This window comes from Schistocerca americana, chromosome 8, assembly GCF_021461395.2.
Source record: "Schistocerca americana isolate TAMUIC-IGC-003095 chromosome 8, iqSchAmer2.1, whole genome shotgun sequence".
Classification (NCBI taxonomy): domain Eukaryota; kingdom Metazoa; phylum Arthropoda; class Insecta; order Orthoptera; family Acrididae; genus Schistocerca; species Schistocerca americana.
The window spans coordinates 377,688,622-377,708,707 of NC_060126.1; the positions used below are offsets into that span (position 1 = coordinate 377,688,622).

Consider the following 20,086-nt stretch of genomic DNA (forward strand, 5'->3'; position numbering starts at 1 on the left):
CCGATCGGGTGAGAAATGGACACCGCAGTGAACGTCCGATGAAGCTTTGCACAGATATGTTGAACTGTGTCTCTGGTATTCCTGTCGATCCCCTCACGTCGATTTTTTCAGTTCTGAGAGCACAATTACCACGTAAAGATGCCTAGAAAATAGTGGCTCCCACCAAGTAAGAGGGTCTGGTGAGAAATTTCGCCTGATGTCATGCAGCCCGCATAACACATCTGCCATGTGTTTTCTTCTTGATGACAGTTCTCGCCCGCACTCTGTAGCGGCAATGAAGATGCTCCTTCGGCATTTTCGTTTGGGGAGTATTTGATCACCCATAATACAGCCTGTAATTTGCTCACCCTGAGTTTCATCTTTGCTCGCATAAACCACAGGCTATGAAGAAAACATTTTGGCATAGACAACGAGCTGCAGACAAGCGAAGAGAATTGGCGGAAAGCACAGGCGGCTGCATTCTATGACGAAGATGTTGGAAAGTTCGTACAACGCTACGATAAATGTATAAGTCGGAGCGGTGACGATGTAGAGAAGTAGCTGGGAGGTGTGGATAAGTGTTGTAAATAAAACATTTTTGATTTTCACAGCGGTTTCTTTCTTGTGACCCATCAGACCTTACTTTCCGAACAGCGCTTGTATGTTTTTGGATTTACACTGCACTTGCTTGAAAAGTAATTACTTTGACTGGATAAAAGCACAGAAGTTACTTGATCAACTAATTCTTCTTTGTTATATAGTACAATGTACATTTTATAAGGACCAACACTGAACGATGTGCAGTTCTCATTATGTGGAAAACAAACAAACAAATAATAAACAAAAGAGAATTCGTCGGCCCCCAATCTCTCACACATTCATTTATGTTTCTTTCCTTACCAACAATATCGGTGATCCTACCATTTACTAAGCCGTCAATGTGTTGTACCAAAACGTCTGGCGGAAAGTAGCCCTGTTTGGCACACACTTCTCGTTACAGGGGACAATTACCAAGAACATTAAGGCACCTTTTTTGAGTCATCAGTCTTTTGACTGGTTTAATGCGGCCCGCCCTAAGCGAATTCATCTCTGTTACCAAACTGTACATCTCTGAGTAGCGTTTGTACCCCACGTCCTCAATTTTTGGTTACTGTGTTCCAATCTCTGTTTTCTACTGCAGTGTGTATTCTTTATAGCTCCCTCTAGCACCAGGCAATCCAAACACCAATGTCTTGACAAATATCCTATCACCTTATTGGGAATTACCTATGTCTCTTCCTTCAGCGATTCCGCGGAGAACCTCGTCATTCCATATCTTATCAATGCGCCTAATTTGAAACATCTTTCAATAGAACCGCCGGCCGGTGTGGCCGAGCGGTTCTAGGCGCTACAGTCTGGAACTGCGCGACCGCTACGGTCGCAGGTTAGAATCCTGCCTCGGGCATGGATGTGCGTGATGTCCTTAGGTTAGTTAGGTTTAAGTAGTTCTAAGTTCTAGGGGACTGATGACCTCAGAAGTTAAGTCCCATAGTGCTCAGAGCCATTTTTCTATAGAACCAAATCTCAAGCGCTCCGATCTCTTCTTTTCCGGTTTTTCCACAGTCAAGGATTGTCTGCCATACAGTGCTGTCACCAAACATACATTCCCAGAATTTTCCACATCGACTGTCACTTCTTCTATAACACCATCAGACATGTCCTCATAGTAGCGGTGTTCAATCTGCTCTTTCCACCTATCCCCTTTCGCCTCTCCGTTTAACAGTGGTATTTCCATTGCACTCTTAACATTGCTGCCCTTGATTTTAATTACGCCGAAGATTTTTTAAAGTTTTTTCTGATTTCTTCACATTTTTCCTCCAACCATTTTGTCTTGCCTGCACTTCCTATTTATTTTGCTTCGCAGTGAATTATTTTGCTGTATTCTTGACCAACCCCGCGCAATTTTTGTACCTCTTTCTGTTATCGATCAGTTGAAGTATTTCTTCTGTGATGCCCTTAGCATTCCAATTTGTGAATCAGTGGTGACAAGCATACCTCTGGACCGACTGGAACAATTTAAATCCAGCTTCGTGTAAGTATGCTACCGGGAAAAATATACTGCTCGGGTAAGACGTCCATAGCAACTATTAGCATAGGCTTGAAAAGTTGAAAACTATTTTAGTGCCGAATCAATAATTCTGGGTTTTTATCACTCGTTGGCAAAATTTAATCACTAGGTGTGGCATTAAGAAAAGGTGACACTGTGAAGCATTACTCTGCAATGCTTGGAGCAGTTTAAACCTGTTTAATACATGCAATCTATGGGGCTAAGACACCCTTGGAACCCCTAGGGATGAGAGCGGAGATAATCGACGGAAGACGGTGACATGTAAGCCTACTTGTCGGACGCCTAGAAACAAACCTAGCTGTAGGAAAAAATTAGTGTGCGTGTAAGGCACCCATCGAACCGCTTGGGGTGCGAAGGAGATGGCAAGTGAAAATAATACAAAGCAAAATGCATTAGTGTCTAAAGCCCAATTTTTGGGTTGCTTCGCAGACTTGCGACAGTTCCAATGACATTCCACTCGGAAGAGTATTTTTTGGACGGGAATGAGGATTGAACTGAAATTAATCCGAGACGACGAATATCAGAAAAGCTAAGCTTATTGCCGATAGTCCTGATCCATACGTTACAGTGAACGTACGAGCGGCAAGTGGAGTGATACGTAAAGAATAATATGTGGAAGAGTGGAGCAATTTCAATCAAAATCGGTGCAGATACCACTCGCGATCTGGAAAAACGTAGGAAATATGACAAGCGCAGATCCCCTAGGCGTGTAAGACGGAAATGGTGGCGGGAAAGTGCTGAAGTGTTATCAGCAAGTCACTGTATAATCCGCACTATGTGTTTGTTCAAAAACAATGGTGCATTAGGAGCGATGAAATATGTTTCATTGAAATGTATACTCGACTTACAGTAACAGTGAGGTATGACTTTTGTAACTTTATTGATCACAAGTCTCATACATTCTGAGAAGTTCGTGAACTTTCCGCAATAGATGCTGTTGTTGTTGTTCACAAAACGGTGACGTCGCAGATGGAGCAATCTCTCTCTTTACAACTGACAAGTCATTCTTTGTACTGAGAGACGTAGCTGTTACCTCATTTTTTGTTTATACTTTTCTGTTTCTAGCCTCATCGACAACGTAATTGCAGTTAGTGTGGATGTATGTGATAAAACTATAAATAAGATCCTAAAGATGTTTTTCTTTTAATCCGTAATTGCGTAAGAATGGAGTATAGTGAGATGCTTCTACAAGACGGAGGAGGCGCATTCTTTGAACGTTGTAATGAAACAGAGCGCAGCCGACGACTGTAGAAACCACCGACTGAGAGACCCAGCGAACTGAGAGAAAATTAATGTGGAAAGCGTTTCTTTTAAATAAAGAAAGGCAAGCTGAAATGACTTTTTATATAAAAAGTACGTAGCAGACTCTTGGATAATAAGTTACGAAGGAGAAAAACTGCTCCTATTTGTGAGAGGAAAAAAAATTACCGGTGACATGTTCAGCTGTAAGGATAATTATTTAAAAGTTTATTCTGCGGGAACTACAATCCATAATTAAGTACAGACGGTGTAAGTATTGCTTTGTTACTTCAACAAAAAGCGAAAAGCTACTAACGAAATACCCTGGAGATCTCACAAAAGAAGGAGTAACACATAAACAAAGATGTTGTTACACTACTGGCCATTAAAATTGCTACACCACGAAGATGACGTGCTACAGACGCGAAATTTAACCGACAGGAAGACGATGCTGTGATACGCAAATCATTAGCTTTCCAGAGCATTCACACAAGGTGGCGCCGGTGGCGACGCCTACAACGTGCTGACATGAGGAAAGTTTCCAACCGATTTCTCATACACAAACAGCTGTTGACCGGCGTTGCCTGGTGAAACGTTGTTGTGGTGCCTCGTGTAAGGAGAACAAATGCGTACCATCACGTTTCAGACTTTGGTAAAGGTCGGATTGTAGCCTATCGCGATCGCGGTTTATCGTATGGCGACATTGCTGCTCGCGTTGGTCGAGATCCAACACTGTTAGCAGAATATGGAATCGGTGGATTCAGGAGGGTAATACGGAACGCTGTGCTGGATCCCAACGGCCTCATATCACTAGTAGTCGAGATGACAGGTATCTTCTCCGCATGGCTGTAACGGATCGTGCAGCCACGTCTCGATTCCTGACTCAACAGATGGGGACGTTTGCTAGACAACAACCATCTGCACGAACAGTTCGACGACATTTGCAGCAGCATGGACTATCAGCTCGGAGACCATGGCTGCGGTTACCCTTGACGCTGCATCACAGACAGTAGCGCTTGTGATGGTGTACACAACGACGAACTTGGGTGCACGAATAGCAAAACGTCAATTTTTTCGGATGAATCCAGGTTCTGTTTACATTATCATGATGGTCGCATCCGTGTTTGGTGACATCGCGGTGAACGCACATTGGAAGCGCGTATTCGTCATCGCCATACTGGCGTATCACCCGGCGTGATGGTATGGGGTGCCATTGGTTACACGTCTCGGTCACCTCTTCTTCTTATTGACGGCACTTTGAACAGTGGACGTTACATTTAAGGTGTGTTAAGACCCGTGGCTCTATCCTTCGTTCGATCCCTGAGAAACACTACATTTCGGCAGGATAATGCACGACCGCATGTTGCAGGTCCTGTACGGGCCTTTCTGGGATACAGAAAATGTTCGACTGCTGACCTGGCCAGCGCATTCTCCAGATCTCTCACCAACTAAAAACGTCCGGTCAATGGTGGCCGAGCAACTGGTTCGTCACAACGCCAGTCACTACTCTTGATGAACTGTGGTATCGTGTTGAAGCTGCTTGGGCAGATGTACCTATGTACGCCATCCAAGCTCTGTTTGACTCAATGCCCAGGCGTATCAAGGCCGTTATTACGTCCAGAGTTGGTTGGTATGGGTACTGATTTCTCAGGATCTATGCACTCAAATTGCTTGAAAATGTAATCACATGTCATTTCTAGTATAATACATTTGTCCAATGAATACCCGTTTATCATCTGCATGTCTTTTTGGTGTAGCAATTTTAATGGCCAGTAGTGTACATTTTCCGTCATATAGACACAAAGACGTTCCACACTTTCAATTACGTATTCGACTGGTTGTGTCGCAACACAGCCCACCTCCCGTATAGCGGATCTGCTGGAATGAAAGGAAGCTTGAGCCAAATTATCCTGTCCGCTTTCGCGCGGGGCGACACCGGTGCCAGCGACTGAGAGTGTACCTTGTGGGGAGAATTGCCTGTCGACGAGCGGCTGACTACGTTGGCAATGACGACAGGGCGGTGGGTGGAGTCGGCGCTAGGAGGCGTGGTCAGTAGGAGAAGATCTCTAGCAAGGTTCGGCCGGTGGAGAGGCTGTCGCTGCGTATTGTAATCTGACGGAAGCATATATGCTGGTTTTACCTGTTCAGTAGAAACCTTGTTCGACTTGACGTTAATTAAGAAAGTCATTGTGTGAGTGTCTCTTTCTAAACCTGGATAGGAACCGGTGTAAAGTGGTCGCGGTAGTGCTCTAACGAGATCCTAACGGAACACATCATGGATCTATGAGAGAAAGTGGGTGGATTCGTATGGGGAAGGTCGGATATTTGTTATGCAGTTCCTCATTTGTAGCACCAATGAGCAAGGATCTTCAAGTCGGTTTCCTTAATGTGTATACAAGATGTCCGACGGAAACGTCAACGTTCCGCCGTATAACATTTGTGTTCCAAGGTCGGTTTAGAATGCAGCCCGCAGCTCGAGTAATACCAGTGGCCATGCTATCAAACAGGAAAACTTGTGACACATTAATGCCGAATTTAGTGTCCTGTGCCGGCGTCCCATCACGCCATTGCTTGCCATTGCAGCCAGTCAAGGAATATTTTAGGGCATTGGTTTAAAACATTTATTTCAAAGGCCCAGTGAGATCTCCGCAAGTGGTCCCCTCGAGTAATTTACCCCGTGCCTACGTGACACAAGTCGCTTGTCTTTCAAAGCCGAGGCAGTTCTTTCCAGTTGAAGCTGCTGACAAGAGACGCCTTGAGCCCTCTGCTGAAACTGATAGCGAATTCATGCCATTGGTTTTAGCCAATAGCGTGTGCGGGATACCGATCAGAAAACAGTTGCTTCTCTCTCTTGTAATCCAGACCTCGAGCAGAACAGAAGTCTTTTTGGAAGGCTGAGCCCCTGGCTCTGTTTTTCACACCCGGCCACCAACGTAAGTTAACACGAAATGCTTCCCTTTCCGTTGTCCATTTCAATTAGTTGTTCGACCTCCTAGACTGGCCTAAACCTGGTAATTTCCGACCCTAGGCGCGCCCCTTCTACACCGTACATTGAAATACATACTCTTTATTGTACCTAATTTCCTGTTTTGTTATTTAACCGCAGCCCTGGATGCCCACTCTCAAATCCTGACCGCTCGGCCTCCTGTACACTGCTGCCACGAGGCACATGTAAAAACCGCTTCCCCCCTTTCTCGAACTCTGTATACATTTACTATTGGTGACCAGAAGTGGGATCATATACATTTACGTAGCTGATGGAACTTGGACGAGCGAATGCACATAAAGCGCCAAGTTCGTTGCACAAAGAAGACTCAAATTATCGACCTTGATCCGTCGGCGCATCTGCTGGGCGCCCAAACCTTGAAATCGATGTAGCCAAAAAGACTCATGCCCACGTCTCTGTCAGAATGTCTGTGATAAGCATTGATTCGACGTAGCAAACAGACCTATCAGTAGCCGTGAGACTGTATTTCAATGCTTGTGTCGAGGGAAGTTGCCCTGCAGGGTCTATATGCACGTGAGAGAAATGGAAAGAAATGGCATACTGATTCTCGAAAGGGGCCGAGAGGCTTGTAGATGTGGCTCCGACTTTGGACCACTGACAAAGCAAGCAGATTTTAAGCTACAAATGACAATCACATCCTGGTGACCACTTGTGGGAACTGTGAACCACAACTGGATACCCTTTATTACTTTAATCAAACGTAAAAATCAAGGAACAAAATACTCGGGAGAAAACGAGAGAGATCTCACAAAACAAAGAGTAACACATGAACAAAGATGCTGTTAGATCGTTCGCCACATAAGCGCAAAGATACTTCGCTCTTTCAGTTACTTCTTCGACTGGTTGCGTCGGCACAATTCCATGTTCAGTAATAAGTGAATCTTTATTTTTAGTAATGGTCTTTGTAGTATTTAACATGCTGAGCAAACAGAAATCTTTCACATATTTTTTCTTCTGTCAGTGCATTTCGAACACCACGAGTGTGATAAACGTTCCGTTCAAAAGTACGGTCTGCTAATAGCCAGATACAGTTAGCACATGCGGGCTGTGGCCGAATATAAAGAGTAAATATTAGTGCGGTCGTGAATCTTTTACATCGTCGTTGGAATTAGGGACAATGTTGACTGGGCATTTCTCCTAAGTGAGAGACAGAGGTTTTAGAAATTAGTGCAGAATGTCTAGAGCTGATTCGAACAGTGTTCCCAGGCCACGATAGATACGTCCAGTAACTAACGACGAGAAATGTTAATAATTTACAACTCTAATAGGAAAAGACGTTATACCTAGTACAGCTGCTGTTGCAACAGTGAAGAGACTTTTCATGCGACAGCACAGAGAATGCGGTTATGCCGAGGGGAGCATTTGCTGTAGGCTGCTTCACGTTCCTCGGCTGCCGGCTTTGCCGCTCGCATCGTTACACCGAAAGGTCACCTGCTGACCTGGCGACGAAACAAAATGGCTGACCACGGACGGAGTACGTTGTGTATGTCGAACTTACCCACCACGTTCGCTCTGACCGTCTGCTTTGTGTCCGGAATCTGATTTCATTGTTTCACTCAAGTTAATGGGCCAGCGGTAGCGTTAAGCATTATTCTGTCGTGTCCGGTCTGGGTTTTCCGTCTGTAAAAAATCAAAAGATACATCTTTGGTATAAATGTTTTAATATTTTTGATGGAATAGCGGAATATAATTGGACAAGTGACAGGAAGAGAAAATTAATGCTTGTCTTCTCTAATGCAGTTTTGCGGTAAACTGCTAGAGAAGTCTTAAAATTATTGACGAATGTTCACTTAACAGACTGTGGTGTTGCCAGTTGTAACACTGCTAATTCTGGAAAGTGATGTTTGCTTGTATGGCATGTTTAGCTTACGAAATTCATCGACATAATGTGATAACGATACCCAGGTCTTCGTTTCTCACAAACAAATCAGTAAAATACGTTGTAGTTACAAGGTGAGAATTTTTTTTAGATACCGGAATCATAAAGAGTTGCTTTTGCGTTTGTTAATGTTGTGATTATTTACATTAAAATAAAGTAGCAGTGATGGAAGTATCTGCTTCTTACTAGGAACAATTCTAGAACAGAACTGGCAATGTGAATACGACAATTTAAGTATCCTGTGTACAGATTTTTGTAGCGCGTAATTATTCCCTGGCTGTAAAACCCGCTGCTAATGTTTGTTATTCACAGTTTCGCAGCTCATCGCACATGTGATTTGAATCTGCGTACCGAGCGAGGTTGTTCTATGGTTATCACACTGGACAAGCATTCGGGAGGAAGACGGTTCAATCCCGCGTCCAGCCATCCTGATTTAGGTTGTAACGCCGGAAATGCATATCCTCCTGTTTCCATCTATTGTACTATAATTTTTTTCCTTATTTTGTTACCTGAAGATACGACATTTCTGTGTCTTTATATATTGTAATTGTTTTATGCATTTATGGCGATGTACAATTGGTTTGTTTTGTAAATATTATTTGTATTTTTACGCTGGGTCTTGTCTATGGAAAACTATGCTATCGAACGATTACATCGATAGGTCGTGTGGAGAACCAAAGTGTTTAGGATCTTTGGTAGTGTTAACTCTGCCGCATGGAGCGCGGGCAGAGCAGGAGTCTCGCGGGAGTAGGGCGGTGGAGCAGGTGTGTTGAGTGACGCTCCCGCGAGTTGCCGCACATTCGGGGTTTGGCAGCATGTAATTGCGCTCGACTTACTGTGTTAGTTTCTGACACGGTGTCGCGGACGGGAAGCATTAGCTGGTGCACATCAAGAGCCCGTTTTGCCTGGTGACAGTGCCGGCCGTGGTGGTCTAGCGGTTCTAGGCGCTCAGTCCGGAACCGCGCGACTGCTACGGTCGCAGGTTCGAATCCTGCCTCGGGCATGGATGTGTGTGATGTCCGTAGGTTAGTTAGCTTTAAGTAGTTCTAAGTTCTAGGGGACTGATGACCACAGATGTTAAGTCCCATAGTGCTCAGAGCCATTTGAACCATTTTTTGGTGACAGTGTCGAGAAGAAGGCGCGCCAACATCCAGCTTCTGCAACAGCGACGGCCGACAATGAGTGACTGTCGCCACCTCCTCGATCGACGATTCAAACCTTCAATCAATCAACAAGGAAGACTGGAAGCACGTTAAGTCTTAGAATTGTATGGCAGACCTCAGTTTTTAAAATTGTCCCATTTTCCTCACAAAATTACAGCATCTTAGCGTGAGCCTTTGTTGCTCATTGTCCGAATTGCATTACCAAGCAGGGTCCTTCCCTATTCCAGAATGAGCCCGAGTCTCGTTGAAATTCAAACTCCAGCATTAAAGTAATATCATTCGATTTCACTGCTTTAATTTCAAAGTTCAGTTACGGTACTCATAGCTGGCTACAATATTTAGATTACACAAGCACAAATTAAGAGTGTGAGTTTTGTTACCATATTTTAGCTTACCTGTGACTGCAGCTCAGCTTGATACGTACTAAATTTTACTATTGTTAATTGTTCAGAATCATTTAATTCAAGTTCAAAGTTAAATCTCTTATTTCTAAATTGTGTAGATTCAAGTAGCTTTTGAAATGATTGTTGAGGTAGCCCAGGACTAACCTTATTTTATTGAATTTCGTAGTGCTTCAGAATCAAAGTTCACTATTAAATTCAGTCACTAAATTAACTTGTAATTTTCCGGTTTTAATAATTCTTTTGCTAAATTAAGTCAGAGTGTACCGAAATTTATTACTTCTGACAAACATTCAGTTTTCACACAACACGTGTCAACCTTCAGTTGACACGCTTTTAGTGCTAATTATATGTGCAATAACCTTTCTTTTTCAGTTATTATAGTAGTTGTCCATAGGACTGGCGACCGTAATTTTCCCCAAATCTCAAATATCTAATTAACGCCAGTCAATTGATAACGTAACGACCGCACATTTACTTTCTTTATTAACTTTGCCCCTTTTTAAAATTAATTTCCACCAGTTTCATTTGCATTTCTACTTTCATTTAGATGTAACCCTTTCCTTCATCTTTACCGACTGATTAACTTCGGTGACGATTGCTTTTCCCGAATTTCCATTAGGTGCACCCGATTTAATTTTTCACTGTCATTAAGGTTGATAAGTGAGGGGGAGGTTATAAGGTTTTCCGTGATTTCCCTAAATCGGTCCAGGCTAATGCCGAGATGGTTCCTTTGAAAGGGCACGGCCGACTTCTTTCCCCTTCCTTCCCTAATCCGATGAGACCGATGACCTCAGTGTTAAGTCTACTCCCCCAAAAACAACCGAATCGAACCTGAGTAGTTGCTAAAATTAGTTTGTTACGATGTCATTAATATGAGATAAAAGACAGCTGACAGGTATGCAAAAGTTCAATCGCGCACTTTGGAAGGAACAATATCAAACAAGTTACTAACACCGTTATACATCTGTTTATCACATCGAAGTGAGACTCTTCCTATAAAGCGGACTTTAGAAAATCGCGAAGATATTGCCAACGTTTATACTCTCTATAGTGACAAATCGAAATGAACAAGCAAACACACACACACACACACGTTTGGACAATGGAAAATACTGCGCCGAGAAAAAACTGAAAATAGTTACAGTCTTCTGTTTCCAGTCAAGGCTGTATAGGAGTTTTCCTCCGCTGTAAGACAAATTGTAGACTTGGAAATCCCATCCCAAGTGTTCTTCATGGGAAAATCCTTGTATCATTTCCGATTCACCAATTTCAGTCTGAAGATATACCTCTGTAATGGAGATATACCTCTGTAAAGGGCTGAGGTATCACACAGCACGCTTTGTCCATTATGGAAAGGAATGAAACGTGTATAAAATAACTACATATTCTCACAAATATTCCAAACCCCTTTAACCCTCCCCCGACACGCCGAAATTTGGCTGACAAGAACCAGGATCTATGGTGGGCGAACTCTCAAACAGTACGCCAGATCACTTGGTCACTGAATGATGGGTAAAAACTAATGCATACGGTTACAGTATATTTTGTCGGTGGGTGCTTGCTATAGGCGTGTGCAATGTTCGAAAAGTTTAATTAGTTAAGGATTAAAACTCAATGACATGAACCAACTCATTTTCTACTGTAAAATGGCAGTTCGTTTACATGCAAATTGTTCCTAGTACCGCTAGTAATTTATCATCAACGGTGTCGTTCACTGGCAACCGACAGAGGATGTCAAATGACTGATAATAATGTTAGTGTGTTTCACTATTTTATTATAGAAATCCTTTCGTGCTCTGTCTACAATAAACATATGGCAGAATAGCGGGAGGATATGTAGGGCGAGCATAAAGTCTTCCCATGATTACAAAAATCTATTTTTAAGGAATTACGCTGTATAATGCTATTCGGTTTGTTGCAAATGGTAGTCTAAGTCATGAAGTTTTTAAGTCTACACTTTCACACAAGCACGTTGCACCTCTTGTTATTGGAATTTCAGCCATTGGTATTGTTTTAACAAGGATGTGCAAAGCCACTATGGGATTTAGTGATGGCTAGTTCTTGGATGAAACCTTTCCTGACGGATGGATCAGTAGAGACGGACCACCACGTTCACTATACAAACACCTCTTTATGTTTTTATTGAGTTAAGGATAAAGTGTTCATCTCACCAGTTCCCAAAGTGCAAACTCTTGATGTAAAAATACGACATGCTGTAGAACGGTGATGGAAGAGATGTTGGCAAAGTTATGGAGGGAAATTGAGTACCGCCTGTACATATTGCCGGCAATAAAGTGAACACGTGTCGAAGAGTATCCGTTAAAATGTTCATGAGTTAAGCTACCGTTTGCAGCATATCGTACACCTGTACCTAGGGTAGTTCCTTAGAAATAAGTTTTTGTAAGCAACGAAAGACTTTATGCTCACTCTCTTTTCCTCCATCAGCGCTGGAATTCTCATTTTTCTAACTATTGCCAGTGACGCACAGTATACAACGTCACTCGTGATATCAATGATGATGTTCTCTCAATTTTTATATTTGTGTTTTACTTATGATTGAAATACGGAAAATTTTTCGTACCTTGCAGTTTCATACTTTTTTTAAAATCGTTTGAGGATTTTCTCTGCATCCAGTCTTCGCAACGTACACACGCTTTGCACCGGAACTGCGTGTGAATTACGGGTATATTCCACACACCCAGGCGACCGAGGCAAAACGTGCAGCCGCATTCGTCGCCCAATACACCTGTAGTCCAGTCTACACCATGAATGGGAGTAATCAAAAGCTAGTGTCTTGTAATTATTTGCGATTGTTAAATTTTTGCTCAGTTAGAATAAATATGTACAGCATAACATTTAATGCAGTCCTCTAATGATAATTACTACCCACTGTGCGCGGTGACAACCCTATAATTTATGCACTGTGAATAGAATTAACAAGCTGCTGCGAGTCGATTCATGACCACCATCGGCTCTGAGCCGCTTGTTGGCCGAAAATTAGACTTCATACTCGTCTCCTTTGCACTTAGTACGTCTACTGTCTGGCTCTAGTTATCACTGAGATAAGATCTCAGCATTTAACGCTGTTATGTTTTAGATTTCTACGACCAGTATCATCTCCGTTAAATTCCTGCTGGGTGTTCTACCGTGTCATCATATAAAATACTAAAATGACCTACGGTTCGGTAGTATTTTCAGCGGCATTCCTATGGGCATTGGCTCGACGTCGGTTACCTTATTAATTAAAATTCTTATAATGACCCTGCTGTACCCCCAGAAGGGTTATAACGAAAATGTTGCAGATGCTGTACCTTGCTGTCTTTCGGCTGTTGTCAGTCGCCTAGTGAGCACGTGAAGTGACATTCTGGTTAAAATGATATACTTCATAATGTTACTATATTTAAATTACTTCTTAACCGCTTTAGTCAACATAAACAGTTTATTAACGACTGAATAAAAGAAATGGCACATATAAATATAATATATTCATTTAGGATCGGCCGAATTGGCCAGAGTCTGTGGCACCTGACTTAAGTTTCACATACACTAAACGGCGAAAGGATTCTGGACACTCTGGACACGGGCTGTGTGTGGCGCCATTTGAGGAGATACAAGTATCGGATCACTTCGTCAACATTCTATTAAGCCGGCCGATGTGGCCGAGCGGTTCTAGGCGCTACAGTCTGGAACCGCGCGACCACTACGGTCCCAGGTTCGAATCCTGCTTCAGGCATGGATGTGTGTGATGTCCTTAGGTTAGTTAGGTTTAAGTAGTTCTAAGTTCTCGGGGACTGATGACCTCAGATGTTAAGTCCCATAGTGATCAGAGCCATTTGAACCATTCTATTAAAATGGGTCAACAGAGAGAATTGATGGAGTTACAACAGGACACGATGTAGGAGTTGGCAATTTAGTTTTGTAAAGGAGAAATTACTTGATGACAATCATTCATTCTGCTCCTACATCTGTGGTCATAATCAAGTGACTGTTTGTCGGAGCTTAGCATGGTACAAAATATTATGGTTCCTTTCCTTTCCTATCGCGTTTGAAACACGGGATGAATGAGCTCAAATGTGCCTGTCCACGCGGTAATTAATCTTCTCTTGACCGACCATGGGGAAAGATACGCAGGTTCACTTGACCGACCATGGGGAAAGATACGCAGGTTCGCTTAATGCTGGTTCTCGAGACGTTGTAAGTGGGCTTTCACGACGTAATTGGCATCTGTCTTCAACTGACTGCCAGTTTATGTTTTTCGACGTTTTCGTGACGCTTTGTCATGAGTCACACAAACTGTGACCATTCGTTCCGTCATTGTTTCTGTACGTTCATTGTATCTTGTTAGTCCTATTTAGTATGGGTTGCACATACAACTGATTGGTTAACTGTCTCCTTTCTGGACTGACTGTTATTTCCCTGTAACCTACCAGTGAAACGAAGTCTGATTCCTGACATGCCTACATTGAGTCTAAGACATCGTTCCAATTCATACTCTAAGAGACAACGGATTCCAATTAAGATTCTTTGGTTTGGACATACGATACTATTTTTATACGTTCTGTGAAGTACACAATCGTACATTTCTCAACATTTACTTGACTGAAATACGTGGAAACCAGGCCTCTGTATATGAAAGCAGGTAACGAAAGACTGTCAAACTTCCTTCCAGTTTTACTTTTGCCAGTTTTCTGGAAAATTTTAGGAAATATAATATAAAAACGGCTTCTTAATCATCTGACTACAAATAATATATTGTCTGAGTCATAATCTGTATTTCTAAGGGTTCTGATGTTAACACGCCTATTTTCAGGTATAGTGAGAATGTGTGTGTGGCTGTACTGTGCACTAAACCGCTGACCTAGAAATGACGGAGAGGCGTCGCGCCTCCGTAGCCCTCAGTGGTTCACAACCCCGCAACAGGCCACAGCAGTCCACCCACCTCACCGCCGCCCCACACCGAACCCAGGGTTTTTGTGCGTTTCGGAAGCCAGTGCCCCCCCCCCCCCCCTCACCTCCCCCGGAAACAAATCATACCAGACGTGTGTAATCCCAAATGTTTGCGTGGTAGAGTAATTACGGTGTACGCATACTAGGAGACAGTGTTTGCGCAGCAATGGCCGACATAGTTTAACTGAAGTGGAATAAGGGGAACCAGCCCGCATTCACCGAGGTAGATGGAAAACCGCCTTCAAAACCATCCACAGCCTGGCCGGCACACCGGACCTCGACACTAATCAGCCGGGCGGATTTGTGCTGGGGACCGGCACGCCTTCCCGCTCGGGAAGCAGTGCGTTAGACGGTGCGGGTAGCTGGGCGGACTAGCGAGAATGTACGTAATTAATTAGGCAGTAAAATACAGGCAACTGGTATATTCTGTGAATCAGAATATTCTTATCAGTAAATCACAATATTATGGCGTTACAGGAAATACCGCACAATGGTTCAGATCGTGTACTTCTGACAGGCAATCAACTCTGTAAACAGGAAAGAGGGCAGTATTAAGCTAACGCTCAGCATCCTACCGGAAACTAATTATAAATGGTCTCCCACACGGAACCGCCTTACGGCTCTTACATTTTGTTGTATACGTTAATGACTTATGCACAGCAACATTATCACATGCCAGGTAGTGCAATTTTAGAAAGAGTGGTTAATGAAATACAATTGGACATTAATTTACCCATAAATTTTGAAAAGAATCACTATATGCAGTACAGAACCAATAACAGGCTTGCCCCATTATATGTGTAAAATATGAAAACAAGTAGATAGAAGACGTTGCTGGTGTCACATCCTCGGGATTGTAACTTAATAATAAATTGAATTGGGAGGAGCATATGAAAGAGAACTGCTGAAGCGCCTAAAGAAATATTTATTTGCAATGTACATATTTTCAGACATAGGTGACGTATACTGCTGCTGTTTTAATATTGCACATAATGTTTATTACGTGTTTGGAACGGACGACGGAATCCACGGGCCAGGATTTTCGACTGGCTCGCTTCTGCAGATCACTAAGGGCTGAGAGGAAGAGACAGAAAAACATTGAAGACAATATTTCGGCACTGCACATCAAAGGTTCGCATCCAGCTTGACTCCAGAACAATGTCAAAACTGCACTCGCACCGAGGAATCGGCATAATTTCCTGAAGGCAGAGTGGCAACTAAGAAAAGCCAAGATATATAGTGATTGCTAAGGCTGCAGTATTTTTCGTCGCGGTCGGCAATATTTAATCTGTATTTTAGTGGAGTTGCAGACAGTGACTGCTAGGATTTCGAGAAATTACTGCAATGAAAACTGAGCGTGTATACCGAGATTCCAGTAGGAGGCAAGTACCCCCTCTTGGTCCCTTTGCTAACATCTATGTATTCATCTCGTAAGGATATACGACGGACTTCTTCCATACCTGTCTTGACATACATCACCGGTGGCACAGGTAACAACACTCAGGAACCTCTTTCTCATATCAGCGGTATTCTTTGGAAACTGCTTCTTTGTTAAGGGGACCTCGACGTGAACAGGTAGTAGTCTCATCCCATATTCTGACAGTGCGCTACTCTTGATCTACTACACCAAGTGCGGAAGCTTATCTTCAGCTTATTGGATCAGTCTCGTATATCATTAAATTTTTCTCAGTTATTTTATTCGTTACGATTATAGATGACTACAATGTTCTGAGTACAATAATTACTACCATACGACTAACACAAGGTCTCTCTGGCAGCAGAATCAGTGTGAAAACTGGAAAGCGACTCCTATACATTTGGTGATGTGTGCCGTAGCTTTAGATTTCTCGACAGCACTGCTCACCTGTGGTGATGCTTCGAGTGAGTAGAGAGTGTACGAGGAGAAGTAGCAGCAATGAAGGAGGCTCAGCCGATCTTTCTGTAGTGGCGTAGCAAGACAGCCACGCCACTCGGAAGTAGCCGAAAGGCACGCGTTAAGCTCACGCAGATTGGCGTGAGCTCTGAAACAGTATACGTAATGAATGCTATAAAGAAAAGTACGTAGCTTCTGGAATACTTAACTTTAATCCATCATTTGTATACATCGTTCTTCATGAGACATGCTTCATACGATAACTATCAACTGCTATGGCGCCTTGCTAGGTCGTAGCCATTGACTTAGCTGAAGGCTATTCTAACTATCTGCTCTGCAAAGGAGCGAGGCTTCGTCAGTGTAGTCGCTAGCAAAGTCGTCCGTACAACTGGGGCGAGTGCTAGTAAGTCTCTCGAGACCTGCCGTGTGGTGGCGCTCGGTCTGCGATCACTGACAGTGGCGACACGCGGGTCCGACATGTACTAATGGACCGCGGCCGATTTAAAGCTACCACCTAGCAAGTGTGGTGTCTGGCGGTGACACCACACTTTCCAAATCACTACACAATTACGTTCGCGGTCTCACTGCAACTGATCTCAGTGCCCGGAATTATGGACTGCGGACGGCGGTAGGTGGATTTCACATCAGTTTGATTTCTTCGGTCGGATTGTCCTACGTTGTCACACGCAGAATATGGATTACGATAAATTTTCAAGTTTAGTAGAAGAAAGAATCAGTTTGTGGAATCCCAAGGATGAGAAATGTAATAAGAGGGGATATGTCTGAGAATCAATGGTTTCTAATCGCTATTTTGTTGGAAGGCACAACTTTCAAACAACTTATGAATTAAATAATGATTAATTGAACGTCAGTAATTATGCAATTCTGAGTATGCCTAGCCATTTCTGCCTCATGTACAGGGTAATTCAGCTGCCACTATCTACGGGTGTTTTGCAATACACAATGACTTCATATTCTCTCGTGCACTTTGCTCAAACTATTAGTCTTCTGAAAAATGAATAGGACCTTCATGTAGGAAATTTAATGCAATTAAATTTTTACTGAGATACGTTTTCACTATAGGCTGTTGTTTTCTAATTATTTAAGAAAAGCTAACAAAAGTGACTTTTACACGCGTTTTTCTCGAATGCCACAAAAACCGTGGCCTCCAGGGAAAACGTAACCCAGAACAAAATTTAACTGCATTACATACCCTTCACAAAGTTCCTTTTCATTTTTCTGTAGAACTGATAGTTTGTGTGTGGCGAGCGAGAGGCTATGAAAATCTCGAATGCGGCTTTTGAAGGTGTCGAGGGCACCCGAATCACCCTATGTATACTTAACCAGGCAAGTCATCTGTAACGCTGGCGAACCATATCAGAAAGTACACGCCTCGCTTAAAAATTACCTTCAAAATTACGTGTTCATATGAGAAAGATGGCGGATGTTCATTTTGATGCTTAGAATGCCTGTAGTGGTGGTTCTTTGGGTTGTGGTAAGTGGGAGGTAGCTGTCTACGAATTATTATTACTTTTTACTAGCGTTTTTATGCCAGTATGATGGTGACTCAGTTATTAGATATGGTTTGCAAAAATGTGTTTCCAGTTTTCAGTGCTTTAGTGTTCAGACCACCTGAGAATGCGGAACCCGGTAGCAGGAACAACAAAAATTTGATTTTCAGTATTTCGCGTAATTATTGACAGAATTTAAAAATTAAAAATGCTGTCATAATCTGCTCATCAAGTTTAACACAATAAGAAAAGCGTTACAGTTAGAAACTGTGTATTTGTGTTGAGGCAGCGTCATTGACGCCGCACAAATACTCTGACTTCACTCATTCAGGAGTAAGAGAGCACTTTCTGACTTGCGTCAAATTTAGACATAATTTCAAAACATTACGAAACACTTTCTCGTTGACACCCGCCCCCATCCTCCCTCACCCACAAAATGATGAAAGGAAGAAAGTTTATCGCTTGATACTGTTTAGCTGCTGATGCAACAAAACTTTGGCATCAGACATGACGTTTTTAACGTATTACTGTATTCGCAACGAAGTTTGAAGACGGTATCCATACATACCGCTGAACATACCTGCGAAATTGTATCATTGTACAACATGTAATTCAGGAGATATGAAGTCATAGATATTTAGATGCGTGAAAAAGTAGCTTCTGTTTGAAATGGAGAACGTAAAACTTTGTCAGACACGACGTTTTTATGTATTAATTCCTTACTACCAACTCCATTGTCAACATTATTTGCAACCAGTACCTAAATATCTCAGTGAATTTCCCTGTAAAATTATATCGTTGTGCGAGAGATAGTTCAGGAGATATGACGTCATCAACACTGAGATGCGCTAAAACCTTGTTTGTACTTAAAACGGAGCGCAAATTACCTAGAATATATTCATCTAGTATTTCATAATGAGAGCACTTAGCGACTTCCAACAAACTTCCAACGTAATCTCCAATCTTTTCGAAACTTTTTCTGGCTTACATACTGAATGTCAAATATTTAACGCATTAACTCATTTGTAAAGTAAGCATACGTTTGAAGCCTTTATAGACGGGACTTAGGTTGTTTAAGAAATCGGAGGCTGGCTTGTCTTATTGTAAAGTTTAAGTTTGTATTTCCCAGACACGCTGAATGACAGTCGCTGAAGGTTAACTGACGTATTTCTGAATTTATTTGAATTGGGCAGAGTGTTTGTAAAATTGCCTTTAAATGTCGCCACTAGTCATCTCAGGTAAGTAATAGAACGTTTGTCTCTTCGTCTCACGCATTCGTAAGACTTGTCTGGTTTTACCAATAATTGAGGAAATAGATTCTTATTTCCGTGATAGAAACAGCTTCGAACCTAGCCAAACCTTGCTGCTGCCGCCAAGAACTAACATCGGAAATAAGGCCACATTGTGACTAAACCGTCGGCCGATGCTATCGGTCGACGTGGTCTGGTGACTTTTGTCTGTGCCCCTGCGAATGCACCCTAATGGTGACGATGGGGATGGAGGACCGCTGGTGGCGCCGGCTGCGCTACTTACCGATGGTGGTGATGAGCGTGAGCGAGTAGAGGAAGGACGAGGAGAAGGACCAGCGGTGGTGGTGTCCGCCGTAGCCGTAGCCGTAGGCGCCGCCCCCGGCCGCTCCGCCTCCGCCGCCCCCCGGCCGCAGCACGCCGCCTCCGCGCAGGTTCCGCACCAGAGTATCCTGTGGGCGCGGCCAGCACTCAGTTACCACCAGCAACACCACAGCTGCGTAGCGAACAGAATCAGAACGCTTCCCTGCTACCGATGCCGAATAAGGAGACCAAAGAGCTAAGGTCGTCAGTCTCCAGTTCACCCCCACAACACAGAAGCAGAGTGCTTCCTCAATATACAGATTGAATAGCATCGGGGAGAGGCTACAACCCTGTCTCACTCCCTCATTAGTTACGTGATCTACCCATCTAACCTTCAGCATTCTTCTGTAGCACCACATTTCAAAGG

The 20,086-nt window shown here is 43.1% G+C and overlaps 1 protein-coding gene across 1 annotated transcript in view; it reads right to left on the bottom strand.

Moving 5' to 3' along the window:
• LOC124545866 (potassium channel subfamily K member 3-like) overlaps positions 1 to 19,727 on the bottom strand; it is a gene marked incomplete at its 5' end in the record, with an annotated part of 322,017 nt that extends 302,290 nt beyond the window's left edge. Inside the window, one exon of the mRNA XM_047124825.1 lies at positions 19,643 to 19,727. Within this exon, the coding sequence (XP_046980781.1) occupies positions 19,643 to 19,727 (85 nt within the window). The remainder of the gene's footprint in view (positions 1 to 19,642) is intronic.
• Positions 19,728 to 20,086: the final 359 nt, after the last annotated feature.